At 56.0% G+C, this 25,729-nt stretch overlaps 13 protein-coding genes across 13 annotated transcripts; 4 read left to right on the forward strand and 9 right to left on the reverse strand.

Annotated features, from left to right (window-relative positions):
- Positions 1 to 142: 142 nt before the first annotated feature.
- Positions 143 to 1,545, reverse strand: ACA1_373980 (anchor domain containing protein; the record flags this gene model as incomplete). Its single annotated transcript, XM_004334296.1, has 4 exons — positions 143 to 238; positions 319 to 809; positions 900 to 1,118; positions 1,188 to 1,545. 4 exons carry the CDS (start codon positions 1,543 to 1,545, stop codon positions 143 to 145), a joined length of 1,164 nt encoding a protein of 387 aa, XP_004334344.1.
- Positions 1,546 to 1,752: 207 nt separating this feature from the next.
- Positions 1,753 to 2,941, forward strand: ACA1_373990 (elongation factor p (efp) kow-like subfamily protein; the record flags this gene model as incomplete). Its single annotated transcript, XM_004334297.1, has 6 exons — positions 1,753 to 1,969; positions 2,032 to 2,099; positions 2,154 to 2,223; positions 2,289 to 2,423; positions 2,508 to 2,625; positions 2,689 to 2,941. 6 exons carry the CDS (start codon positions 1,753 to 1,755, stop codon positions 2,939 to 2,941), a joined length of 861 nt encoding a protein of 286 aa, XP_004334345.1.
- Positions 2,942 to 2,998: 57 nt separating this feature from the next.
- On the reverse strand, positions 2,999 to 4,893 carry ACA1_374000 (transporter, major facilitator subfamily protein; the record flags this gene model as incomplete). Its single annotated transcript, XM_004334298.1, has 8 exons — positions 2,999 to 3,190; positions 3,266 to 3,306; positions 3,372 to 3,647; positions 3,730 to 3,826; positions 3,984 to 4,063; positions 4,149 to 4,310; positions 4,388 to 4,540; positions 4,683 to 4,893. 8 exons carry the CDS (start codon positions 4,891 to 4,893, stop codon positions 2,999 to 3,001), a joined length of 1,212 nt encoding a protein of 403 aa, XP_004334346.1.
- Positions 4,894 to 4,944: 51 nt separating this feature from the next.
- On the reverse strand, positions 4,945 to 5,900 carry ACA1_374010 (peptidase M15D, vanX Dala-D-ala dipeptidase; the record flags this gene model as incomplete). The annotated part of the gene is made up of 5 exons (XM_004334299.1): positions 4,945 to 4,951; positions 5,082 to 5,210; positions 5,282 to 5,407; positions 5,486 to 5,646; positions 5,715 to 5,900. 5 exons carry the CDS (start codon positions 5,898 to 5,900, stop codon positions 4,945 to 4,947), a joined length of 609 nt encoding a protein of 202 aa, XP_004334347.1.
- Positions 5,901 to 6,256: 356 nt separating this feature from the next.
- ACA1_374020 (retroelement pol polyproteinlike, putative) lies at positions 6,257 to 7,822 on the reverse strand (the record flags this gene model as incomplete). Its single annotated transcript, XM_004334300.1, has 4 exons — positions 6,257 to 6,794; positions 6,864 to 7,057; positions 7,235 to 7,417; positions 7,457 to 7,822. The coding sequence occupies 4 exons, from the start codon at positions 7,820 to 7,822 to the stop codon at positions 6,257 to 6,259; spliced, it is 1,281 nt and encodes a 426-aa protein (XP_004334348.1).
- A 1,107-nt stretch (positions 7,823 to 8,929) lies between these two features.
- Positions 8,930 to 9,373, reverse strand: ACA1_374030 (uncharacterized protein; the record flags this gene model as incomplete). Its single annotated transcript, XM_004334301.1, has 2 exons — positions 8,930 to 9,032; positions 9,159 to 9,373. 2 exons carry the CDS (start codon positions 9,371 to 9,373, stop codon positions 8,930 to 8,932), a joined length of 318 nt encoding a protein of 105 aa, XP_004334349.1.
- Positions 9,374 to 9,403: 30 nt separating this feature from the next.
- On the reverse strand, positions 9,404 to 10,405 carry ACA1_374040 (uncharacterized protein; the record flags this gene model as incomplete). Its single annotated transcript, XM_004334302.1, has 2 exons — positions 9,404 to 9,696; positions 9,865 to 10,405. 2 exons carry the CDS (start codon positions 10,403 to 10,405, stop codon positions 9,404 to 9,406), a joined length of 834 nt encoding a protein of 277 aa, XP_004334350.1.
- Positions 10,406 to 11,236: 831 nt separating this feature from the next.
- On the forward strand, positions 11,237 to 11,525 carry ACA1_374050 (uncharacterized protein; the record flags this gene model as incomplete). The annotated part of the gene is made up of 2 exons (XM_004334303.1): positions 11,237 to 11,260; positions 11,334 to 11,525. The coding sequence occupies 2 exons, from the start codon at positions 11,237 to 11,239 to the stop codon at positions 11,523 to 11,525; spliced, it is 216 nt and encodes a 71-aa protein (XP_004334351.1).
- Positions 11,526 to 12,419: 894 nt separating this feature from the next.
- On the forward strand, positions 12,420 to 13,635 carry ACA1_374060 (Rad51l1 protein; the record flags this gene model as incomplete). The annotated part of the gene is made up of 7 exons (XM_004334304.1): positions 12,420 to 12,511; positions 12,597 to 12,725; positions 12,785 to 12,866; positions 12,947 to 13,115; positions 13,184 to 13,248; positions 13,342 to 13,440; positions 13,525 to 13,635. 7 exons carry the CDS (start codon positions 12,420 to 12,422, stop codon positions 13,633 to 13,635), a joined length of 747 nt encoding a protein of 248 aa, XP_004334352.1.
- Positions 13,636 to 14,606: 971 nt separating this feature from the next.
- Positions 14,607 to 15,476, reverse strand: ACA1_374070 (GAF domain containing protein; the record flags this gene model as incomplete). Its single annotated transcript, XM_004334305.1, has 5 exons — positions 14,607 to 14,732; positions 14,806 to 14,892; positions 14,962 to 15,044; positions 15,149 to 15,206; positions 15,303 to 15,476. 5 exons carry the CDS (start codon positions 15,474 to 15,476, stop codon positions 14,607 to 14,609), a joined length of 528 nt encoding a protein of 175 aa, XP_004334353.1.
- Positions 15,477 to 15,770: 294 nt separating this feature from the next.
- ACA1_374080 (Peptidase family C78) lies at positions 15,771 to 17,925 on the reverse strand (the record flags this gene model as incomplete). The annotated part of the gene is made up of 7 exons (XM_004334306.1): positions 15,771 to 15,982; positions 16,088 to 16,609; positions 16,708 to 16,899; positions 17,006 to 17,134; positions 17,234 to 17,334; positions 17,426 to 17,625; positions 17,740 to 17,925. The coding sequence occupies 7 exons, from the start codon at positions 17,923 to 17,925 to the stop codon at positions 15,771 to 15,773; spliced, it is 1,542 nt and encodes a 513-aa protein (XP_004334354.1).
- Positions 17,926 to 19,424: 1,499 nt separating this feature from the next.
- Positions 19,425 to 21,880, reverse strand: ACA1_374090 (protein disulfideisomerase domain containing protein; the record flags this gene model as incomplete). The annotated part of the gene is made up of 12 exons (XM_004334307.1): positions 19,425 to 19,479; positions 19,558 to 19,628; positions 19,719 to 19,885; positions 19,965 to 20,079; positions 20,175 to 20,296; positions 20,376 to 20,437; positions 20,643 to 20,806; positions 20,882 to 21,005; positions 21,072 to 21,159; positions 21,228 to 21,353; positions 21,436 to 21,611; positions 21,702 to 21,880. 12 exons carry the CDS (start codon positions 21,878 to 21,880, stop codon positions 19,425 to 19,427), a joined length of 1,449 nt encoding a protein of 482 aa, XP_004334355.1.
- A 639-nt stretch (positions 21,881 to 22,519) lies between these two features.
- On the forward strand, positions 22,520 to 25,509 carry ACA1_374100 (fungal Zn(2)-Cys(6) binuclear cluster domain containing protein; the record flags this gene model as incomplete). Its single annotated transcript, XM_004334308.1, has 7 exons — positions 22,520 to 22,710; positions 22,838 to 23,137; positions 23,297 to 23,406; positions 23,560 to 24,142; positions 24,223 to 24,340; positions 24,444 to 24,644; positions 24,748 to 25,509. The coding sequence occupies 7 exons, from the start codon at positions 22,520 to 22,522 to the stop codon at positions 25,507 to 25,509; spliced, it is 2,265 nt and encodes a 754-aa protein (XP_004334356.1).
- Positions 25,510 to 25,729: the final 220 nt, after the last annotated feature.

The raw sequence follows: 25,729 nt of genomic DNA on the forward strand, positions 1-25,729 counted from the left end.
TAACGGTAAGATCGCGTCAATCGCTCGTCGTCACTTGTGCAAAGCTTCCCTCAAATCTGTCCATCTCGCACAAGAATCTTCGCGCAAAGAATGAAGCCATTTTCACCGTTCTTTTCTCTTCTTGCAAACCATAAATACCCTCTTACTTCTTCGAGCTGTGCTTGTACTCGGGCGACGACGTGTCGAACACGACGTAGTACTGGCCCGGCTGCAACTCGGTGAAGCTGTAACGACCGACCTGATGGACGAAAGCATGATTGAGCGATTAACCAACATGATGGTACAGGTATAAGGAGGAAGAGTGTTAGAGTACAGTACCTCATCCGACTTCATCTGGCTGACGGCAACATCACCTGACTCGCCGACTCGGTACAGAGTCACCTTGACGGAGGCCAGCGTCTTTTCGCGTCCGTCCCAGATGCCGTTGGCGTTCTCGTCCCGGAAGACGACGCCCTCGACCTTGGCCAGCGTGTAGAGGCCCTGCTTGATCGTCGCGCGATCGCCCGACGAGAGCTGCAGAGGTGAGACGACCAGCTGTTTCCTGCCATCCTTGGTCGAGGGCTGGTCCGCGACGCGCAAGGTCACCGAGCGGTGCTTGATCTTGCCTCCCTCCTCGGAGGTGGACTCCTTCATGGCAGAGATGGGGCTGTTGTAGTACTTGGCGTCGTAGATGATGTAGAGCGCGTAGTCAGACGGCTCGAGATCGGGGAATCGGAACTTGCCATCGGCATCGGTCCTGATCTTGAGGCGGAACGTGGTGTCCGTGCTCTTGGTCAGTTCCACCGCTACATCCGCCACACCACCCTCGCCTGTTGTGTGCAGAAGGTGACAGTTAGATGGCGCAGGTCAAGATGACGGCAGTGAGAGAGTATGGGGTATGCATCGCTCGAGCAACGTACTGGTGTCTTGAACCGAGTTGGTGTTCTTGTCGCTGAAGACGACTCCCTCGACGAGAGCTGGCTTGTAGCAGCCAGCGTTGATGCCGGTGGTAGCACGGTCGATGGACACGTCGAAGGACTCAGAGACTTGCGTGACAGGGTGGACCTTCGTGGCCGACGTGGCGTAGAGCTTGCTGTGTCTGTAGTCCTTAGGGCAGGCCGCCTTGACGTAGTACGAGCCTTGAAAGAGTAAACGTCAGGGGTCACTTTCTTGCCAAATTCAATGTAGATTGAAGCAATCTGTCGTACCTGGCTCAACCTTGAAGGTGTAGCTGCCGTCCTTCTTCGTGGTGGTGACGTCGGCAACGGTGCCGTTCACCCAGTAGAGCTGCACGTTGATGCCGCCCAGACCATGGGAGTTGAGGTCCTCGTTGATCATGCCGTCGCCTTCCAAATCGTGCCACACGACTCCGTTGGCAGAGCAGAGGGCGTACTGTCCATCATTCTTTACCACCGTGTCGCCGGCGTAGAGGGCGAAAATCGCCGTTCGCCCGCGGTTGGCATCCACCACATCCGTCACAACGCCGTTCTGGGCTCGGGCACCATTCAGCAGGAGGACCAGGGCGCAAATGCAGAAAGAGATCGAAACGATGTTGTGGATGCTCATTTTGTCCAATTCTATGTGTGTAGTGAAGAGCACTCGAGTGCCAGTGGTGAATTGGTGATGGATGCAGCCCTGGCCTCCTCCGCTCGAGAATAAATAGATGTGTCTCCTGTCGATTCCTTTCCCGCCCTTGCTGACGAGAAACGACTTTCTCCGCTTGTTTCCTTCCTTCCGGAGCGTAGATTGTCAGTTCGGCCTTCGAACGCAAAGATGAGGCGGCATCTTCAGCAAAGCACGGCAGGAAGTGTCCGATTCCTTCATGCAGGAGGCCTGCGGGCATCCGCCGCATCTTCCTCTCTGTTTTCCCATCCACGCCACGTGGTGTCGCTGCAATCTAGTGTGCAGCTGCCATCTTCCGTCCAGCATCGGCGCAACTACAAGGCTCCGATTTCCGACATCAAAAAGGGTTGGGTGATTGAGCACTTGGGTACGCCTGACCTGGGCCAGTTAACCATTGCAGATTATGGCGATTGATTGCTGTGCGTTCAGGCAAGCTGTGGGAAGTGACGGAAACCTCGCAATCACGCAAGACTGCCCAAAGGAGAGCGCACATCAACGTACGTGCTTTTCGTAACATTGAGTGTAGCATGATTTTACCTTTCTTTTATTAGATGGAGCTGCGAGACCTGGCTGCAGGCACGAAGAAGAGCGAACGCTTCCGTGTTGAAGACCGAGTCGAAAGTACAGTCGCTTGCTTCTACCTCCAGCCTATCATTCGCTCACTCTCCGTTCTTGCGCAACGCTAGCCATCATCCTCGACGTGCACAAGTGTATCTTCTCACGCAGCGAGGGCAAGAAGCTTCTCTTCACCAACGCGGAGACCGGCGAAGAGGTCTCTGTGAAGAAGGAGATGGTGGGACCCGCCGAGGCCTATCTGAAGCGTACGCAGTCCACCTCGGCGTATCCTATTTACTTTCTTTTTCACCTGATCCGATCTTGTTCCTTCGGCGTACGCACCACAACAGCCGGTACGTCAGTGGCCAGGCTTTCTGTCCACAATGGCGAGGCGGTCACCGTCAAGCTGCCGGGCAAGGCCGTGGTGACGGTGAAGGAGGCGGATTCAACCCAATCGGCCACTGCCGGGTAAGTTGCGGCCACTCGCCAACTTCTAGAAGCGCACTGTGTCTCACTCTGTGTGGTCCGAAGGTACAAGAAGGCGGTGCTGGACAATGGCCGGACCGTTAGAGTTCCGCCCTACCTGGAGGCAGGCGACGTGATCATTGTTTCGCTTCCCGATGAGGTCTACGTTGGCAAGAGCGACGGCTCGGCTCTTGCGGACGATGGCGACGAGGAGGACGACGAAGAGGACGACGACGACGACACCGACGACGAGGATGAGGATGAGGACGAGGACGACGAGGAGGACAACGAAGATGAGGAGGATGCCAAGAAGAAGTAAGAGCGCGGTCAGGATATGCAAGTGAATCCATTTTTTGTGAACATCATGGTGTCGTCTCTACGTGGCCTTCTTCGCTTTGGCCGTCGTGTCAGCGTGATTTGTTGGTGGTGGTGAGGGTACGGTGGCGATGGCGGGGAGGCGCGCCCGCGCGTAGAGGGCCACGACCAGCAGGAACGCAGCGGCCACCAGCCCGGGCGCCGCCTCCGCCCACGTCTGCAGGAGCTGACTGCCCACCACGGGAGCGATCACCTTCATGATGAACAAAGAACAAAGAAGAAGAAGTTAGTCATGCACGCACACGCACGAGCTAACGGCAAGACCTACCCGAGTGAGGCTGCCCACGGAAGACGTGATTCCAAGCGCTCCTGGAACAGAACGAGTTAGTGCGTGTGCGGTGGTGCGTGTGTGCGTGTCGGACAGTGGTACGTACCTCCGATTTCGTGGCTCTTGACGTGTTTGGTGATGAGAGAGTTGATGAGGGTGTTGAGGGCACCCGAGGAGAGGGAGAAGGGAACGAGAGCCAGGAGAAGGAGCGGGATTGAGGAGGCGAGCGCCCAGAAGAAGAGCGAGAACGAGAGCACGAAGAAGGAGGCCACGATCAAGCGGGCTTCCGATATCCGTCGCGTCAGTCGTGTGATGCCGCCGCCCTGCAGCATCGCGAACAAGAGCGCCACGAAGCACAGAACGTAGCTCGACTGTCGCGCAGCTGCCAAAAAGAACGAAGAAGCATTCAGAGCTCAGAAACCTGAGACGAACTCACGCGAAGCGAGGATGGAGCGGCCGCGTACTGAGACCGAATCGATTCTTGTTGTAGAGGGAGAAGGTGCTTTCGAACATGGTGAAGACGAGGTTGTAGGCGAACTTGAAGCCCAGGAGGAGGCCGAGCTGCGGCCTTCGGAAGCACTTCCAAAGGGTACCCAGCTCCGCCGAGAATGAAAGAAGGAGAGAAGTCTGGCGAGCATTCCAACATTAACAAGCACAGAAAGATGAGAAACGTCAAGAGAAGAAACGGTGAGAGCAGAAAAGGGGAATGAGAGAGTACGGAGGGGCTCTGCTTGCGTGTGTCCTGGGCGGCCTTCATCTTTTCAGCCGTGAGTGACTCTGTGAGCAGGAAGTATGCGCCTGCGATGCGTGCATTGTGCGTGGTGAGCAATGACTGAAGTGAGAGAGTGCGACTGGTGACGTGCACGAGGGGCATTAGAGGCACCGATGAGGTTGATGAAGGAGAGGAGTGCAGCGGCAAGGGCCGGGTAGCGCGGATGCCACCCGACGAGGGTGCCACCGAGAGCAGGCCCGACTATGAAGCCCAGCCCGAACGCCGCGCCCACAAGCCCGAGACTTCGAGTGCGCTCGCCCTCGCCCGTCACATCTTCGAGAAGAAGAAGTAACCGCACACATGAGCGACCGGTCACGCACAACGGAAACGAGGAGGCAGACTCCACTTACCAGTGATGTAGGCCTGCGCCAGCGCAATGTTGCCGCCGAGAATTCCGTCGAGCACGCGCGACAGGAAGACAGCCGTCATGCTCTGCGCGAAGGCCAGCAGCAGGAAGGAGCCCAGCGTCGATGCGATGCACACCAGCAGCACGGGCCTCCGCCCTACAAATGCAAGCGTCAAAATCAATGTATTTAAATGAAATAATTAATAATTCTTATGTTAACATAAACATTTCTTGCTGTTAACAGTACTGGCTAATCACGTATTAATATTATTAATATTAATATGTATTTGGATGCGTACCGTAAAGATCGGAGAGGCGGCCTAGAAAAGGGGCGCCCACGAACTGGGCGAGGGCGTTGGCAGCCATGACGCAGCCGATGAGGACGGGCGAGGCCTCGTACTCGTGGACCAGGTACGGGAACAGTGGCAAAATGATCGAAAATCCCAAGATTTCGATGAAGACGAACAGAAACAGGAGGAGGAAGGTTGATTTTGATGGGCCTTGCGCCATTGTCGGTGCTATGGATGATGGTGGAGCTTCCCCAGGGCCTGACTTTTTCATCTAAGTTCTGCACGCAGATGCGCAACGAAGAAGAAACTCAGCCGGAAGCTGTTTTTGGGCTTTGTGCGTTTGGTACAAACTAAAAATGAGATTACCCAAAAACACCCATTGGCTGGCGGTCTGGCCGACTGCGACACAAGTCCTCCAAGGAAAAGTTGAGGACGGGATAGCGCAGGACGTCGCGGTAGTCGAAGTGCCACCACTCGTACTCGTAGACCGCGAAGCCCTCGCTCTCCATGGCATCCCGCAACAGCTTGCGAAGCCATCTGCGCTCCACGCACAGACCGACAAAAATGAGCGTAACGGGCACCAACAGTAGAATGCTGTCGGTGAGTACCTTTGCAGGGAGGTGCCTCCGGGGTAGTTGACGTGCGACCGTTGGGAGAACTCGTCGTAGCCGCCGATCATCTCGGCCACGTCGCCCGTGGCCCGCGAGTACAGCGTCAAGTCCACAGCGCACCCACTGTTCTCGCGCCCGTACGGTGAGATGCGTTGAGAGAAAGCCACGCGGTGGTGCGTGTGCGCGTGTCGTGTTGTGTACCGGTTGTGCTCAGAGCCTTTGTCGGGATCGGCAACGTAGATTCTTTTCTCTGGCGGTGTGGCGTCCCAGAACATCTTGGTCACATGCCAGGGCCTGTAGGCATCGTGGACCAACAGCCCATAGCCCAGCTCCTGCAGCTTGTCGTGCACTCGCACCAGCGCCTACATACCGATGAGACTGGCGCCGGGCTAGCGGGCTGAGGGCAGGGGTAGGGTGGGTAGGCGCGCACCTCGGCCGCAGGCCTCTGCAGGAACGCGCCGGGCGTGGTATAGAAGGCGGCGCCCATGAAGTTGTTGGTCGTGGCATAGCGTATGTCGAAGCGCAGGGAGGGGCTCAGCGTGCGCAGGTCGACGAGTTCCACACGTGTCTGGTCTCCGGTGTCCGTGACGCAGGCTGACGGCGGCTGCGAGTCCATCGCTCGTTGGCGTAGCTCGTCGAGGGATACTTGAGCGTATCGGCTGACAGGAGCGGGAGGCTGCCGCCCTCTTCCACGGAGACCTTGATGCGCGGCAGGGTGCGATCGTTGTTGAGGGTGACCGACACAGATCTGCACTCTCCGTGGCTCCACTTGAACGTAAGCTGTTTGTTGAGCAGAGCGTGCTTGTGTGGTGAGAGAGAGATGAGAGACAACTGAGTTGTTGTCTCCGTGGCCCATTTATTGGTGAGGTGTGTCTGGAGTTACATTTCTCAACGGACACACATTGTGATGTAGATGGTGGTTTTCGTCACGACTTCCTCGGCGTTCGATCACTTGAGGAACACGTGCTTTCGTCATGTGCGCTCCTCAACACGCCCCTTGATCGAAACCAGGGAATTGAACATGCCAAGTAGCTTCAGCTGCTTGATGATGCGTGTTCGTCTGGAGGCTTTGGTGAGCGCGTTGGCGGGCATGTCTTGAGAGGGGTGGTGGTGTAGCTCGACATGTCCGTTGGCGATCAACTCTTGAAGATACATGAGCTTGACTGCGTAGTGCTTTGATCGTGGGTGGTGCTTGCTGGGGTTGGAGTTGGCGATCTTGAGCGCCGCCTGGTTGTTGTTGTAGATGATCGTTGGTCTGCTTGATGTGAGGCCGAGGTCGTCGCAGATGTCATGAAGATAGACTGACTGCTTGGCTGCCTCCGTCAGTGCGTTGTACTCCGCTTCACAGGTGGACAGCGCAATGCAGCGTTGCGATTTCAAAGACCAGTGGATCAGTGCACCGAGTAGGGTGCAGACGATTCCAGTCATCAAACGCTGAGTGTTGACATCTCCCCCCCAGTCAGTGTCGCAGTAGACTTGGGGAATGAGTCTGCTGGCGCTGTAGTCAGATCTGTCCACGCTGTCTTCAAGAATTGAGCGGTTGAACTTGATTGCGTAGTGGATTGTACCTCGTAGGTACCGTAGCAGGTGTTTGGCCGCACTCCAGTGTGCCTTGGAGTAGGCCGTGAGGTGTTGACTCAGTATGTTGACGGTGAAGGCGATGTTGGGCCAAGTCGAATGGGCCAGGTAGCATAGTCTGCCTACCACCGAGTGGTAAGGCAGGCTCCTGTCTTCATTGGCCATGCAATCTAGCTTCAGCAGGTTGAGTCTGGGCTCCATTGGTGTTGTGATGGGATTCAAGTCGTGCAGGTGGTAGTCATGGAGGAGCTCAAGGATCTTGGCCGGTTGGCAGATGTAGAGTGTCCCTTGCTTTTGGTCTCAGTGAATCTTGATGCCAAGGACAGATTCAGCTTCGCCCAGGTCCTTCATCTTGAAGCATCCTCATAGCACATTCTTGGTCTCATCAAGGAGGTGCTTGGGAGCAATGATCATACAATCGTCAACGTAGACGGCAATCACAACTAGTTGATGGTCTTCCCATTGACAGACATAGATGCACAGGTCAGCAACTGTTGGCTTGAAGTCATTGTCACAAAGGTGAGCGTCAAGGGTGCAGTTCCACTCATGCAGAGCCTGCTTTAAGCCATAAAGGCTCTTTAGCAGTCTGCACACATGGTGCAGCTTGTTGGGGTTGACAAAGCCTTCTGGTTGTTCAATGTACACCTCCTCAGTTAGCTCAGCATTGAGAAATGTGGTGTCCACATCCATCTGATGGATCTCAAGGTCAAGCGCAGTTGCAATGGCCAGCAGAAGTTGTAGATTCTCAATGCACATGACAGGGGAGAAGGTTTCATCAAAATCAATTCCAGGTTGTTGCAAGTACCCCTTGCCCACCCATTGGGCCTTGAAGCGGTCAATCATGCCATTGGCGAGGCGCTTGATCTTGAATAGCCAACATGCCCCAATGGCCTTTCTTCCCACAGGCAGTGGCTCCAGCTTGAAGACACAGTTGTGGGTGAGCACTTCTATCTCCTCCATCATGGCCTTGAGCCACTGGTCAGCTTCAGGTGACTGGATAGCTTCTCAGTAGCTGTTGGGGATCTGCACATGCACTAGCTCATCTTCAATGACTACTAGCACAAGGTACATGCCATCAGTCAGCAGTTGGCTCAGCCATCTCTTGCATGGCGGCAGTTTCTTCAGCGTAGGCCAGCCTCACAGTCACTTAAAGCCAAGTTCGTGGGTTGTTGTGTCACTGGTCAACAGGGTGCTGGCCAAGATGGTCATCACTTGGGTTCTGGTTGTGCCATGTCATTTTGCAAGTCGCCAGACAGGAGGCTGACAGGTTGTCATGTCATTGCTCTTCTCACATTCTGTGTCATCGTTCATCAGCTCCACCTCATTGGCCATGTCAGTCATGTGGATTGTTTCTTCTTCCTTGTCTGCAGGTGGGGTAGGAGTGTTGTCTTGTGCTAGCTGTGTGTGGAGTTGGGAAAGGGAGCGTCCTTGCGTGGGCATGTCATCCATGTCACCTGCATCAAGGTCGTCATCCAACTCCTGGTCTTCACACTGGCTCATCTCCTCATGGGGTGCCCTGTTCTCCACATGCAGCCCTGGGATCTCAAGTAGATCATCAACACTTGGCTCTTCAGGTGACGCAGCAGGGAGGTCATCATCAAAGGTGACCTCTCTGGACTCCAGTACTCAGCCATTGACAAGGACACAATGATGAGTTGAGTCATTCCATGCAGGTCCAAGGTAGATTCCCTTGCACACACACAACTCAAGCTTGTCTCAGTTGCCAGAGGGTGTCAGCATCAAGACTGGGCATCCAAACCAGTGTATCTCACATAGCATAAGGCGTTGGTTGTCATTCCAGGTCAACATCAGCAGGTGGCCTTGGTTGGTGATGGTGGAGAGCTGATTGTTGATCATGACCACTGTTGTGAGTGCTTCGCCCCAGAAGCTCTTGGGCAGGCCACTGTTGAAGAGCATGCACTGCACCATGTTGATGATGGTGCGGTTGAATTGCTTGGCTACTCCATTGTGTTCTGGCGTGTGCAGGGCTACCTTCTTGTGGATGATGCCTTGCTTGTGCAGGAACCTCTGGAACTCCAATCCAGTGTACTCACCACCTTGGTCCAATCACAGCTTCCAGCACCTCTTCCTGTCAGGCGTGGTGGTGAGATAATGCTTAAACGAGGTGAGCACCTTGCTTTTATTGGGCAGCAGGTAGATCACAGCATACCTGCTGTAGTCATCGATGAAGCTGACAAAGAAGCGCTTGCCTTCATGTGTGGGAATGGGGAAGGGGCCACAGACGTTGGAATGCACGTGCTTGAGTGGTGCGGTGGCTTGAGGTGCAGGCCCTGACTGGATTGGCTTGTGGGTCTGCTTGCCCTTCTTGCAGATGAGGCAGGCATGGAGTGGGGAGTCTGCAGCTTTGATGTTGAGGGCCTTGAGGGTGGCATGAAGTTGCTTCTCCCTGGTGTGGCTGAAATGGTGGTGAAGCTCATTGAGGGTCAGGAGCTGATGGATGGTGTTGACCTGGTGCGAGGGCAAGTAGGGCTTGATGGGTATGATCAGCATGTTGCCTCAGGCCTTGGCGCATAGGATCGTTCAGCCTTGGTGGTTGTTGACTTGGCAGCCCTGTGTGTTGATGGTGAGTTGGCAGCCCTTGCTGGTGATGTGTGCTGTTGAGAGTAGATTCTTGGCTAGCTCCAGCGTGTAGAGGACTTTCTGGAATGTGACCTTGCGCTTGCCCCCATCCACATGAGTGGTGGTGTGAAGTGTGCCATAGCCATGAATATGGCACTTGAAGTTGTTGCTGAGGATCAGGTTGTGGGATTTGCTGGTGAGGTCAACGTAGTTGTGGAGCCAGTCCTGATTGCAGGTGACATGACATGTGGCACCTGAGTCAAGGTACCAGGTGTGCTCCTTGCTGGTTGTCGCCTTGCGCTGCTCCACAGTGGCCAGGACAGTTTTGTCATTGTTGGTGTTGGACATGGCAATGTTGGCACAATTGTTCTTGCTGTGGTGATTACAGTTTGGGCAGTTGGGACAGATGTGCCCAATCTCACCACACTGGTAGCACTTGAGCTCCTTGTTCTGGATTGGCTTCCTCTTCTTCTCCTTGTGGCTGGAATGGTTGTATCCATGAGGCTGCCCCTTTCCACGCCTGCGCTGCTTCGCCATGTAGTTGGCTGATTCTATGTGGTCTCCCCGTGTGTGCAGCAGTGCCTCTTGATTGTGCAGCATCTTCTGGGCCTTGACGATGGTGATGTCGTTGTTGCTATTGATGACTGTTTGGACTGGGTTGTAGTTGGAAGGCAAGCTGTTGAGTGTGACCATGAGGATGAAGATCTTGGGGAGCTTCAGGCTGTTGGCTTCCAGCTCCCCAGCCAGTGAGTCAATGTGGCCAAAGTAGGAGTCCAGGTCTTCATCACAATTGCACTTGATGTTCGTCAGTTGCATCAGCATGTCTAGCTTGCTGGTGTTGGCCTTGGGCTTGAACTGCTCATCAAGGACCTCCATCATCCTCTTCAGGTCGTTCTTGTGCTGCTTGACTGTCAAGTGGAAGTGCCTTCTGAGGCTGAGTTGAATCAGGCCAGCAGTCTGCATCGTCCACTGGGCATACTCATTCGTATGGAGTGTGAACTGCACGGCGGTCTCTCCTTGTAGCTGGACTGGAGTGGTAGGTTGTCCAAAGGCTAAGTCCCATAGCCCCTTCGCTTGCAGGACAGCAGACAGCTCATCCCTCCAGACAGCATAATCGGCTGCTGTCTTCAGCATGTATTGGTGTCCTCCTTCGTGCGCCATTCTATGAGCGAAGGCCCATAACCTGTTGAGCAGAGCGTGCTTGTGTGGTGAGAGAGAGACGAGAGACAACTGAGTTGTTGTCTCCGTGGCCCATTTATTGGTGAGGTGTGTCCGGAGTTACATTTCTCAACGGACACACATTGTGATGTAGATGGTGGTTTTCGTCGCGACTTCCTCGGCGTTCGATCACTTGAGGAACACGTGCTTTCGTCACGTGCGCTCCTCAACACTGTTGTCCTGCATAGCGGCACGTGGGCGAGCTTGGGAATGCAAAGGAATGCTCCGGTCGCGAGGAGTGCGGTAGTTGACCAGCGTCAAGGTCGAGCAGCGGGTAGTAGTACGCCCATTCGAGGAGCGCGTGCAGCTGTCCATGTCTCTCGAACACGACCAACGGACTCGATTCGTCGCCATAATGACCTGCCAACAACAGCGCACCAGAGAAGGATCAACGGCGCTTGCAACCTATTCATCGCGCAAGGTAGGGGTACCCAGCAGCCGCTGCAGAGCGGGCTGCGGCGGGTCGGGCCGGGTGCTCAGTGAGAACTCGTCATGCTTCCGATAGACTTGGCCGTTCACAGCGAGCGATACCTCTGCGCCATCGTGGACAAGTTTCACACATGCTAGCATTATCTGATGGCCATCATCCACCCGTACCTGGTGCGTCATTGCCGGATACAACGATCGAGAGCTGACCGGGTACGTTCGGTGTGCGATGGGCGGACTGTCGCAGGTCGAGCACAGCCAGGTCTATCCGCGAGCCTCCAGAAGAATCGAGCAGGGGCGCCAGAGCACCGCGCTGGCGTATGTCAAGCCACCCATCGTGTCCCTCAAAACAGAGACGATTGGGCGGGAGGGAGTGGAGCCTGATGTTGTCTCGGCCGCCGGCGTTGTACCACAAGCCATCAAGCTGCCGAGCGAGTGAGAGGTCGAGCCTGGTGAAAACTGGTCATAAGAAAGAGAGGACTGACACAGGGGGGGTATTGAAAAAGGGTTAAAGGGTGGAACGAACATCTCTGGCATTCCTCTGCCAGCACCCTGGATCACATTTGCTGTCCCCCAGAGCACTGCACCCACATGAGCCATGTTGCACAGCCTGGTCTTGTGCTGTCGTTGTCACTATCAATTTCTTCTTTTTCTTCGTTGTCCATTCTCCACCAAAAGCACGTTGTCACATTTTTCAAATTTTCACCTTTCAGTCGTTTTCTTTTACAAGAATTCAGTTTTTTTGAGTTATTGTTAAAATTAAAGCGAGATGGCAACACGACGGCTTCGAAGGATCGTAAGAGACAACGATGACCTTGTGAATCGATTAGAAAAGCACAACATCTTCACACCGCAGGTTTGTTTGCTGCGGCCGTTTTCATTTTGGATTCTGAATGACAATCTGGCGGGTGTATCAGGACCTCCTCATGCGAAATGAGCTTGACTTGATCCAAGCCCTCGATTTGCCGCAATTCGTCGTCAGAGATTTAATCAGCAACGTCTGTCGCGCCGTCTCCCCTTCGTGTGCTTCGGTATGCCCTCCCACTGGCCCTGTCCCATTCACCCCGCACGTGTAAGTCGCCCAACTCGTGCGTGGCCTACTTGGGCAGGCTCTTGATTTAGTGGATCGAAAGTCAGGAGCTCTACACACCACGCTTCCCGCCCTTGACTCTGCGCTGCATGGTGGCCTCCCACCCTCTTCCATCACCGAGGTACCCCTCCTCCCATGTCCACAACCCCAGCCGCACCCCACACGCTTTTCGGCTGACCCGCGCGACATGCGCTGCAGGTGGTCGGACCGGCAGGAGTTGGGAAGACGCAGTTCTGCCACCAGATGGCGGTCCAGGCCTGCCTGCCCGTGGAGGAGGGCGGCCTCGGCGGGTGCGTGGTCTACATAGATACTGAAGCCGCATTCAGCCCCAAACGGTACACTCACGGTCGCCTCACTTTCTTAGCTCTCATTACTTCGACCTCACCCACATGGTGGACTGATCTTTTCGCTCACCTGTAGGCTCGTGGAGATCCTCACCAAGCGATACCCACGCTACGCCGAAGCTGGCAACGTGCACAGTCTTCTACAGCCATTCACGCAAAGGGTCACCGTGTACAGAGTCGATAGCACAACCGACCTCATGAGCAGGTAGCATGCCCGCTTCTTTCCTCCATAACTTTGCTGAACTGTTGTTTCTTGCTGCTCAGGTTGGACAGCCTCGAGGAAACGATCATCGAGAACAACGTCAAGCTGATCGTCGTCGATTCCATCGCCTCGGTGGCCCGAAAGGTGTGTGCCCCAACACGCAGCGGCTTACGCTTTCGTACCACAGCCTCAGCCGCTCAGCTTTTTTGTCAAATCACACGCAGGACTTCGACGACGGAGGCGTGATGCGGCGGCAGGCCCAGCTCGCCGCCCAGGCCTCCACGCTCAAGCGCCTGGCCGAGAACTTCAATATCCCTGTCCTGGTCTCCAACCAAGTGACGACTACTTCACAGCGCCCCTACTACGAGTTCGACAGGCCTCATTTTGGCGCCGGTACCTCCTACGTTGACCCCCCTTTCTCTTTGCGTGACTCATGATGAACGTACCAATCACTGTAGCAGATAAGTCGCTCTACGTGACGGCTGCGCTGGGTTACGTGTGGGCGCACGCCGTCAACACTCGCATCGTACTCGAGTTCAAGGATATGGGCCTGCTTTTGGACGAAGGCGGCGTGGTCCAAGCCGAAGGCCTGGAAAAGCGTTGCCTTACGGTCGCCAAGTCTCCGCTGGCTCCCGTGCGCTCCTATCCCTACGCCATCGACGCCAGCGGCATCAACCTCCTGGGCGATGCTGAAGAAGCCGACCTCACCGCGTCACAGGTAGAACTTAGGCCTCTCTCTTCCAGGTGCAACTACCTGCCTGACGAGTTCCGCTTGTGGTGCCCGGCTTTGTACGCTTTGCAGGAGAACGCCACGGCACTTATCGGCAACTTCTGGGAGCGCAAGATAACGGGACGCCAGCACACCGCACCAGGCTTCCGCATGGACGCCCAGCACCACAACCTCTTTGGTTAATCATTCCTTGGAGAAGAAGGTCATTTCTGTCCGGGGGAGACTCAGGCTAGTGGTCTGAAGCGAGTGAAGAGGGAAAGCGAGGCGCAAGAAAGGCGGGCACTTCGGGGAGGCAAGTGTGAAATTTGTATCATAAAAATTGCTCTCTTTTTTTATCAACTGCCCTCTTAGCTCAGCTGGTAGAGCGCACGACTGAAGATCGTGAGGTCGCTGGTTCAAACCCGGCAGAGGGCAAGCACTCAAGAAATCAATCATTATCTTCTTACTGGGCATACCTTTTCTCGCAGGCCTCGCGTCGCGTCAGCGGTCCTGTGAGCCGAATTAGCACAGCGAAGACGACGTGGCCGAGTGGTTAAGGCGGTAGACTAGAAATCTACTGGGGTCTCCCCGCGCAGGTTCAAATCCTGCCGTCGTCGACCTTTCATTTTAGCTGTTGGCAAAGCACCCATGAAAATGATTGGTTGGAACAAATGGCACATAGTTTGCATGCTGGCAGAGACAACCATCTCTGTGTCAGATGGTTACTACTGGCTTGTTTAATTTGTTTGCCACATGCCTTATGAAGTGGTGGAAGTAGCAGGTACCTTTTGCAGTTTGGGACTCTTCCACCATGGCAATCAATGCAAAGGGTCATATTGCACTGTGGGATCAAGACCAACATAACCATCCACTCACATACCATGGCCTAAAAATCCCATTTACCAAACCACCAAGTGTTGGTCCAGCCATTACAACAGCTTGGACGTAGGCCTGCGTAAAGCGAAAAGATACACATGACAAGCATCCGTGGTCCAGTGGCAAGATTTCCGCCTGCCACGCGGGAGACCCGGGTTCAATTCCCGGCGGATGCACATCTTTTTAACCACCCTGCCTCATCTTTTTCCTTTCTCTTTCCTACCTCCATTCTTCAAGGCCCACTGCATGGTGATGCATGGTGGTAATTGGGCTGTATTGCAAAGCTCAAAGCAAAGGCATCAGTAGTTGAGCTGCACCCACTTGCCTTCCTTTGCCAGGACATTGGCAATAGCCTCAAGGCCAGCTGCATCCTCTTCATTCAGCCCATTCACAGTTGGGCTGTCAATGTCAAATACACCAACTACCTCCTAGCAATGGAAAGAAAGGGGAGAGGGTCAGCAAGTGGAAATAGCAAGAGCTTGCTGGGTTGCATTGTACATTGGTGATGGGTGAAATGATTGGCACCACAATCTCAGAATTGGAGGCAGAGTCACATGCAATGTGTCCAGGGAATGCATGCACATCCTGCAGACACAACAGATAGAGAAGTGAATTGTTATGCCCACACCAAACCAGAGGATGAGGAGGTCATACCTTGACTAGTAGAGTCTCCCGCTTTTCCCAGGCACCACCACACACGCCCCTCCCTTTGGGGATCCGCAAGCATGCAATCTTGCCTGGTGTGTACAGTCCATAAAACACATTGAGCACAACACAACACAACACATTCCACCACACGCACACGCGAGGTAGGAAGTGAAGATAGTTGTTTGTGACATACCCTGGAAGGGACCCAGCACAAGGATCGGTGGTGTCCCCCGCACGAAGTAGAACCCCACCTGTGCCCCATACAACCCACATGAGTGCTTAGCAATTCATCTTCTCTACTTTAAATTGGGAAATTATAGATCTGAAGATTGTGCAGTGCCAAGTACCCAGTTGACGGCGTTAGGGCGTCTCTCGTTGAGGGCGTGGAAGACAAGGGAAGCTACGTTGGCCGCGTTGGCGATGAGGTCGTCCTCCCCGTCGATCAACGCCTTGGCCTCGGCCACCAGCTTCCCATAGAACTCGCCCTCCTTCGCCACTTCTATGCCGTGCAGCTTCTCCATTGCGACTGTCCCGCTCGCTCGCCTTCCTCCTTTTCGTCTTCTGTCGGCGATTGCCGTTCTTTTTATTATTATTTTTATTGGCGCTAAATAATAAGCTTTAAAAAAGGATAATAAAAGTGCGCGACTTGAAGTTTGATTATTTATTTGTTTGCATGCTTTTGTTTGTTTGACAAAATGTACAGGTGGGCGTTAAGACATGATCACAAGGATCACACTTCCTTCCTCTCCCATTGTTTTTGTTTTTGTTTTGTTTCGCTTCTCCTGCTCCTCCGAGCGAAGAGACGCGCCTGGCTGTTAGCTGTTGGAGTGGGAGGAGGGGATGCGCACGGTCCGCAGGATCTTGCTCTCCTCCATCTCCTGCAGCGACATGAGGCGGCACGCGTGGGCGGCCTCCACGGCGACCAGCTGGTACTGGCGATGCTTGAGGCCATTGATCGAGTGTCGAAAGATGCGCCGCTGTCGGGCGGCAAGCGTCGTAGTCACCTTTTGGCCCGTGTGCACCGGATCTGATCATGTGATGTCGTAATCTGTTAGCCCAAGAGCGTGTTGTGTGTGTGTGTGTGGTGTGTGTGTGTGTGTGTGTGTCAAAAAACGGAGTGGCGAAGGCGTACCAAGAATGAGGAGGTGCAGGGTGCCGTTTTTGCGCTTTTCGATCCCCACGATGGTTCGCGAGTGACCCTCGTGCTGGAGGAAGATCGGCGGGACGAACGTGGAGGAGTAGAGAGACGGGGAGGACGAGGACGACCCGCCCGAGGGTCGGCGGCCCATGTGGGTGCGTTGTGACGACTCCAGATTCTTGGCCACGTCGGAGAGTAATCGAGTGTTTCGTTCAGGCCGCGCATGCGCTCCCGAGGGAATCGTGGATGTGGAGTAGAGAGAGGGGGGCGCGCTGCTGGAAGAGGAGGAGGAGGAGGAGGACGGCTGTAGGAAGAATGAGTCGAGTGTTGTGTTGGTGTGGTTGGACTTGTCGGGACAAGGCGGCGATGATGGGGAAGAGTAGTAGGCGGAGAAGTAGTTCCAGACCCAGTTGAGCAGTTCTGGGTGAGTGCCATCGGGACCGGTGGCTCGGAAGAAGTCGACGACCGTGCAATCGATCCCGAACGATCGCAGAAGCGCCGCACACTCCATGGATCCTGCACCACAGAGAGGGGGAGGTGGTGAGTATGACAGTCCATCGAGTTGGGTTGTCAGGAGGTCCGTCGGCTGAATCCAAAGAAGGTGGGCCAAGTACCAATCCATTTCTTTCCGCCCGAAAGCGAAAAGCCGAGCTGCTTGGCGCCCTCTTCGTCGTAGCCCCTGGCCCAGGCCTGTTCGATGAAGGCCTGGATGACCGGTATGCTTGGTATGTGCCCCTTGCCCTCGAACAGCACGGCCTTGTAGACTTCGTTGCTCATGAGGCCGGAGCACATCATTTGGATGTTGCCTGCACGTGCGGTCGTGACACACATGAAGAGCAAAAATGAGAACTTGGGTGCTGCTAGGGTGTTGGGAATGTCTTTAAGCCAGCACTGAGCGAGAGAGGTGCGTACGATAGCCGCAGCCCCAGCCGTCGTCCCCCCGGCCGTAGGCGTAGTGAGATGCAGCAGAGCAGATCATGACCTTGCCGATTCCATACATGCCCCGACCTTGGTAGCAGGCCTTCAAGGCGGGTATGACGTCTGCACCGATGGAGCCAAGGCACAAAAGGGTGAGAAACTGGCCGAGGCGCTGCTGATCAAGGCGGAATGCAGGTGCAACACGTTGTCGAGAAACGGTACCAGGGGTCAACGTCTCTGTGTCGGGTCCTTGCATGAGCTGCATGAGCTTGTCCTTCTTCTTGAAGGCTTCCACGAGCGACAGACGGTGCGCACCACAGTCTCTGGAGTGCGTGGGAAGAGAAAGAAAGAGAGAGCAAGACGATGAGCCAACTGAGATGAGGAGAAAAGTAAAAAGAGGGGCACAAGTAGTACCGTTCGAGACTGCGTATGTACTGCTTCACGTAGGCTCCTTTTTGCACCGAGGATGACTGCGTCGGAGAGGGGGCGGAAAGAGAGGGCGAATCCACGGGCGAGTACATCTCGGCCTCTTCGAGGAGCCCACCATTGTATCGCTGCAAGAGGTCAAAGTCGTTCGCCTCGCGCTTGTCGTGTCGTTCCTTCTCGCCCTGCCGCTGCGTGAGGTTGCGCCGCAATCGATGTGATGGAAGATGTAGTGAGAAAGCGAACTCGAAATTGCACAGAGAAATGTGGATCGAGAAGAGGGAAAAAAGGAGGATCAGGCATACCAGGGCGCTTTCGATCTCATGCAGCTGCAGATGCTCTTCCCATTCGTCCGGTCGAATGACGCAGGTGCAATCGGGCAGCGGGCATTTCATGGGTTTAGATGGCGAGCTCCATCCAATAAAGCTGCCATCTCCGCCCTGGGCCGCCTTGTTGGTGCCGGGGCTGTTGATGCGGCTATCATTTCGCATGGTCGACTTCTCCGATGTTTTGTGTTTCTTTCGCTGAGGCTGCGAGGGCGAATCGACGAAATGTTCGCCAACGTGCGATGGAAGAGCGTCTCTAGAGTAGTAACTGAAGCAAATGGGGCACTGCGGCTGGGTCGGACTCGAGTCTGACCCCGAAGCATCCGCAGAAGAAGAAGTCGGAGGAGTGATCGACGAGGTGGGTGTCGAGGGGGGCGAAGAATAGAGCAGAGAAGATGCAAAATTAGGGGATGAAGGCGAGTTGGATGGATGGGGTCGCCTATCCATCGATGGGCTCACCCGAGGACGCTTCATCTGCTTGCTTACGTTTCTTCGATCCAATTCGGTCTGGATTGGTTGGCCACCCCAGCCCCCCTGCCATTTTGGTTGCGTTCTCTTTCCTGGTGGCGACCTTCCCGCGCAAATTTCCATGCGCACGAGTTCGTCCCGCAGCATTTTTCGCTGCCGTGTTTCCAATTTTTGGTGTTGGCACTCACCTCATTGGGCATTACACGAAATTTGAAGAATGGAAGTATCACGACAGTCCCTGCGGGATCGAATCCTGTTTCCACTTTCAACCCGTCAATTTTCTCACCCCAAAAAAGGAGTCCAAGAAACACTGGAGAGGATCACGTGGGTGGTCACGTTACCCCGGCCCAAACCCGCATACTAGTCTCTTGATTGATGGAGTAGAAGGTGGAGGAGACGCGGCTTAGGCCAGCTCGCCGTCCTGTGCGGGCAGGGCGTTAAGTTACGGTTGGCGGGGCCAAGGGGCGTTGAACACCACGGAAAAGATGTGCAACACGCAGCCAGTACCTCGAGCGGGAGGAAGAGAGAGAAGCGCAGCTGCTCATCGACTGCTCGGGATTTGTGGCCCTTGCCCCACGTATCCTCTACGAGGAACACTTCACCCGCACCCAGGCGCTTCCTTTCGCCGTCGCTCACTTCAACGTCGACGCTTGCATTCAAATTTACGATCAACTACGCGTGGAAAAATGCTCAGGATCTGTGGAATACCGGTGCTTGGCCCGTGATCATGAACAAGCTTACGTACCTGCCGACAGGGCGCGGTGTGCCAATCGTAGTTATAGGTAGCTGGTGTGGTGCGAAATCGGGCACCCTTCACCTTCAGCAATTCGGACAAGCTGCCAATCTCGGCCGTTGATTCCACATTCTGATTATGTTAATTTGAGATTAGAGATTTTTGCTTCAAGCATATCACCAGATGCTGACGAGGCGAGAGGCAAGGGCGCACGATCGACTTCTCTCCAAAGTGGCTTTCACCATCTGCCGACGCGTAGATGGTGGTGATCTTCCATCCAGTACTTTTGTTGTGTTGTTCCATCTTGCAGCGAGCAGGCACAAAGTGGGTGTGGTACTGTGGCAGTTTATTTCCTTGCGCACACTCGCAGGCGCCTTGGTGCGGCAAACACCGTGTTGTGTGCTTTTTTCATTGCGACCGTTGCGATGGAGAGAGCAAGCGTGTGGAGAAGGAGAGTGAGAGCTTACAGCTCATCGTGCTCAGGATCCTCGACGGCGAGGGGCGAACCCTGCAGGTTGCTGTAGTGGCAAAAGACATTGACAGTGAGCGGCGAGGTGGTGATGCTTGAACACAAGGGAAGAGATAAGTAAGCTTACGTGGCATGCTGGTTCAGGAAGGAGACGAAGCCCTCAACGGTCCTGGGACCCTCATAGGTCACGGGCTTGTCCTGTTGTTGCAACATCAGAATTAATTCTCCCAATCTAAGGTCGAGGTGGCCCAGACAAAGGGCGGTGGGGAGAGAAGGGAGAGGGCTAACCTTGCTGCCAGCGGGGAAGAAGACGATCGTGGGGAATCCCTTGACGGCGACGTGGTCGTTGTCGTTGGTGGTGGAGTCCATCTTGGCGATGACGATCTTGTCATTGTCCGCGAAACGCTCACCAAGCTCCTCGTAGATCGGCTCGAGGCTCTTGCAGTGGCCGCACCCTTTAAATACGCAACAGGGTCAGATACGGGACGAGCCACACCAGGGCCAAATAATAATAATAATATGGGAGATACGTACAGGGGGCATAGAACTCGACCAGGACGTCCTTGTCGTTGTTGATGACCAAGTCCTCGAAGGTATTGCCTACGAGGATGGTGACGGGGCCATCGTTGGACGCGGGAGCCTCATCCGACTAAGCCGATGTGAACAGGACACAGTAAGTAGGGTTAAGCAGGCGGCGGAGCGATCCCAACAATCAAGCATCTGCAACGTGGAGGGATTAAACACCTTGAAGCTAGGGGCGATGGTGCCATCGAGCACGCCATCGACGAAGTTCTTGAGAGCCTCCTCGGTGATGGGGGTCTGCTCGTCGAGGAGGAACGTCTTCTCGCGGTGAGGAGCCATGACCACTGCAACGAAGAGGGTGAGCAAAGTCAGCCGATTTACGCGCCAGCTTAAAAAAACCCGGTAGTGGCGAGGGGCTCGTACGGGCAGCGGGGAAGTGCTTGCCGCTCAGACCGAACTGGGTGACGCGGGGGAAGAACTCCTTGCTGGAAAAGTAAAAACAAATCAGCAACGCCCAAAGCCAAACACATATAAGGGATTGCGCGGTAGTTGGCAGCGGTAGATCAGATTTAAAAAGCTCGATTTGGTGTTCCTCACTGACAGTCGGAAACTATGTTTCTCATCATTGAACCACTTGCCCGACCACAACACAGAGTGAACGAACGGAAACAGCGGGGTGGGATAGCGTACGTAAGGTAGACGAAGCCAACCTTGTCGGCGTACTGCTTGGCCAGCTTGGTGGCAAAGGTGTTGATGGGGTTCCACACGTCCTCCTCGGTGACATCAGCGACGATCAGGAGGATATACTCGAGGCCGCGGCCAATGAGGCGAGCCCACGCGACGGGGGCCGGCTCCTGTCGACCACATGTGCCATGTGCTCACCCGTCAGATCAAGTCAAGTGCGGAGAAAGAGGACCAGGTGGACGTACGAAATAGGGGAATCCGTGGCCGGTGACGAGGGAGACGACGGCCTGCTCGGTGACCTCACCCTCGAGGGCAAGAGGCTCGTCGAAGCTCCTGTAGAGCTTCACGGTACCGACCTTCTCACCAGCCCTGCGTTTCCGAATACAAGGTAAGTGCTCGTGGCTGTAAGGGTTGTTCAGTGGAGGACGGACGTACTCCTTGATGAGGTCCTCGGAGACGACATCGACGAAAGTGAAGGAATCAGCCTGGGGGCTCTGGGCAGCGGCGACGAAGGCCTTGTGCGCTGTGGCGGTAGCGGGGACGAGTTAGCCTTTCATATGGGTAACTGAACAGGAGAGTGCGTCAAGGTACCGTCAGAGTCCTTCTCGAAGAAACCGACGACGACGGTGCCAGCGGCAATGTGAGCGTCGAGCTGAGCCTTGTCGGTGAGGGTGTGAGTGGGGGGACCGCTCTTCTTGTTCACCCAAGCGACGATGCCTGCACAGCGTGGTGTAGTGCGTGGTGAGTTCAACTAAGGCATGTGGTCGCAATGCCGCTAAAGGTGAAGAGGCACTCATACCAGAGGCGTCACGAGGACCCTGGTACTCGGTGGCCTTGCCGTTCCTGAACCACTTCAGAGTGGGGTAACCCTGGATCTCAAACTGCTGAGCGATCTGCTGCTGGACGGTACAATCGACCTTGGCGAGCTTGACCGGGCTTCCGGCTTCGAGGAGCTGATCGGCAGCCTTCTCATACCTACGCACCGAGCCAGCATTTATTCAGTCGACATCAAAATCGTCAATCGAAAATTCCAATCAATGCTGGAGCCAAAGCGGGAGAGCGTACTCAGGGGCAAGCTGCTTGCAGTGGCCGCACCAGGGGGCGTAGAACTCGGCAAGGACAAACTCATTGTTGGCGATGAACTCGGCGAAGGAATCATCGGTGAGGTCGGCGACATTGGACGCCTGCATCGAGGCGACGAAGCCCAGAAGGCAGAAAGCCGCGAACAGGAACTTGGCGTTCATCTGATGCGGTCAAGTGGGGCGGTGATCGTGCGAGTAGTGGATGCCGTCGGCCATCATAGTATAGTTGAGACGGGATGTCAGTGTGCGCCATGTTGCGCTCGCCGAAGCGAGGGAAGATGCGATGTGATGAATGTGATGAACGGTGAAAATGGCGAAATGAAGCTCCCAGCGAAAGAAAATGGTGATCATCTAACGCGAGCGAGGAGCTCGACGAACATACACCGCAGTATAACTTGAAGTGGTGGGGAGTGGTGTGCCTTGTGTGCGGTACGGAAGCGGCAGTGAAACAAAGAAAGGCCGTGCCGGTCCTCTTTGGCCTTCGGCGTGACGTCACCTCGCTCGTGACACGACGCTGCCCCAAGAATTGCAGGAGCCCTGTGCACCTTTGCTGCACGATGGTCACGCACCAGCGGCCTGGCCGTAAGCATTACACCTCCGCCTTGCGCCAGGCAGCGGGCAGGCCTCTGCACTTGGTGCAAGGGGCAGCTTTCAATGCCTGTGGTCAGCAGTTGTGGGGCTGCGCTGTTGCGGCTACTCTCGGAGGTGGACCTCGGGCTTCGGGCAATTGTTCAAAGGCGTTAGTTCGCTTCTGCCGCGAAACAGCAACGGTCCGCCAAATCATCTCCAACCAGGGAGACGATGCAGCATGCGGGAGACGGGGAGGGCAACAACTGGACTTCATCGCCCGCAGGGAGGCGACAGGAAAAAGACACAGACGGCATGAACGCCGCGGAGAAGAGAGAAGGGCTCGCAGAGGGAGGTGCGCCAACGAAGCAGCCCGTGGATCGGGCGTGCTTGCCTTGCCGACTCAGCCACCTAGCCTGCGACTCGTACCCCCCCCCCGGGCTCTCCTTCGCATTTGTTGGTTGATTAATTCTGCACCCATGTTCGCGATGCGTCTACCTTGATCCCCTTTGGCTTGCCCTATCTCACCCTCTTTCTTTTTGCCTGCACCAGGAGCCGGCCGTGTAAGCGGTGCACGAGCTCGGGGAAGGCGGCGCAGTGCGTGGACCCCGAGCGGCGCAGGCGTGGCCGTCCCCGCAAGAACAGAACCCACGAGGAGGGCGAGACAGAGGCCACCGCTGGCCACGGCGCCTTTCAGCCGCAGCCGCAGCCGCAGCCGCAGCCACAACAGCCACACTCGCATCATCCTCAGCAACTACCTCACCACCTATTCCAATACCCGCCGCAGGCTCAGGCACCACCGCCTCAGCACCGTCCTCCCTATCCTCAGCCCGGCATGCCATACCCCGCCGGGTTCGCTCCCGCTTCCGCTTCTTCCTCTTCTTCATCATCCTCTTCATCACAAGCTCCTCCTTCCAATGCTCAACATCAGCAACAACCGCACGCAACGAGCACCTTTTCTTTCCCGCACCCGGGCTCCTTTCCCGCACCGGTGCTCGGTGGTGCCAACAGCACCTTCCCGCCGTCGCCGCAATCGTTCCCCTTCCCCTTCCCTCCCTTCCCTCTGAGCGGCGTCGGGCGACCCCAGTCTCCTCCGCCCTTCCCGTCCCCCTTCCCCCAAGGTAGGTCTCCCCTTCTTCTTCCTTGTGTCGTCCCCGATTCTGACTCACGCGTTGCAAACTATGTAGGGATGGCCGATCCTCCGTTCCCTCCGTTTCCGGTACAGCCCAAGCCCAGCCACCAGCCGCCGTTTCTTTCTTCGTCAGCACCACCAGGCCCGGAGCCGACCACCAGCGCCCGCACCGACGGCCGAAGCGAGACGACGAAGAAGAAAAAGCAGAAGGAGAATCCGTCGTTGTTGGCGGCGGCTGAGGGCTCCTCCTCGTCTCCGTCGAACTCTTCGCCCGCGTCGCACGAGCAGCCCAAAGGCGGCACCGGTGCCGACATCGAGAGCCTCCTGGGCATCCTCGTGGGCCAGGTGCGGGATCTCAAGGACAGCCTGAAGGGCGTGCAAAAGGAGCTCAAGGCGGTCAACAAGCGACAGAAGATGTTCGAAGACCACCACAGGCAGCTCAAGGAACGCGTCGAGCTGCTCATTCCACTCGTCGCGGCTCGCGCCTCGCAGTCATCGTCGGATGGTGGTGGCGGCACCTCCCCACCGTCGTCATCATCGGTGTCGTCGCCCGAACAAGCTTCGCTGCCCAAGCTCACTGCCCACCCGCACATTCCGGCCATCCCTTTCCCGCTGCCCCGCAGCATGCCTCGCACGCGGGCCGAGATTCTCGACTACTTTCCGCTGCTGAAGAGCTACGAGGGCCTCTACTCTCCCGACGCGCCGTTCGTCATAGACGAGTTCACGTACGTACGCGTTCTTTTCGTTCAGCTTCTCTTTCTCATCCGCCCGGTGGTGTGGTTTGATTGACTCACTCTTCCCTCAGCAAGCCCATCGCGATAGTGCTGTTCGTGAGCCCTCCCGAAGCTCTCGCACACAAATTCTTGCCTCCGATTTACATCTACGTCAACGACGCCTTCTGCGAACTCCTGCGTTATCCGTTGGTACGTTTCCACCATTCTCAATCGACTGGCGTGTGAGATAGAGGAGACGCAGATACATCAAGGCCAGGCCTAACTTCCTCCCTCGCTTATCGCTTCTCTTCAGAGCGAAATCCTAGCGTGTCCGGTTACCAAGTTCTCGATGCCGTCGGAGGACAATCGGGCCAACATCATGGCCTCGCTGGCCGAAGCCCGCCCGAATGGCTTTTCTTCGATCACCACCTTTTCGCCCTACGCCATCAAGCGCGACGGAACGGTGATCAAGCTGCACGGGCGGCATCAGATGTTCTTCAACGAAACTGCTCACGTACGCCGGCACCGCTTTCATCTCATTTGATTACCCTACGCCCACGTACGTGGCAGCACTGTCTCACACTTTTTCCATTCTCTCGTACTCTTGCCACGCGCAGCCGAAGTGGGGCGTGATGGTGGTGGACAGCGTGTCCGAGGAGAACGTGTTCGTGGAGGTGCGGAAGGTCGCGCTGCAGACGCTGCTCAACGAATTCACCGCCTCGCGCCACTCTGCCGGCTTACCGACGGGCTTCCCCGCATGCAACTTCCCCGGCTTCCCGTTTCCCTTCCCGCACGGCTTTGGCCCGGACTCTGCGTCGGCGCTGATGCCCGCCTCGCCGCTCCGTCAATCGCTCTCGATGTCCGCCGCCTTCTCCGCCGCCGCCGTTGCAGCTGCTGCCGCGGGAAAGAGGAAGCGCGCACCGGACGACGACGGCACCGAGCCCGAGGGCACTGCCTCAGGCGAGAACACGGGCCCCCACATGCCTGACGGCTACGGCTTTGTCCCGTCGACGCCCCCGGCGCTCTTCCAGATCCAAGGGCTCTACTCGCCGTCGCCCTCGTTCCTATCGGGCGCCGAAGGAGCTCAGCACCACCACCAGGGCGCGCACAACGCCGGTGGGCGCCGCACGGAGGACAACGAGCGAGCGGAGCTGCGCGACCTGCTGGCGGGCCTCCTGTCGTCGCCCATGCCCTCGCCTCCTCCGTCCTCGCTGAGCTTCCCCTCTGGCGCCGGCGGCGATGGCGACGCGCCGGGCATCAGCTCGCTCAACTTCTACAACTTTGGCACGAGCATCATCACGCCGGTCTCTCCGCCGCCACCTTCCTCGCCCATGTACAGCGCAGTGCAGGTCCTTCGCGACCGGCGAGACTTCACCTGATGAGGGAATGCACGCCCTTTGTGCCAACGCCCAGGGCCGAAAATTGTAAAATATACAACAGTGCAACAACACGGCAATGAACAGGTTTGCTGAAGCTTCAACTTGAACGTTGGCTCCACGCCTGTCCGCCCACATTGAGATTCCAACAACAAGAAGAGAAGAGATCGTCCTCCTCTCTTTCCTGGGTGTGTCGGGTTAAATCCGGCCACCAACCAATAGC

The sequence above is a fragment of the Acanthamoeba castellanii genome, assembly GCF_000313135.1.
Source record: "Acanthamoeba castellanii str. Neff unplaced genomic scaffold scf7180000084679, whole genome shotgun sequence".
Lineage (NCBI taxonomy): Eukaryota > Discosea > Longamoebia > Acanthamoebidae > Acanthamoeba > Acanthamoeba castellanii.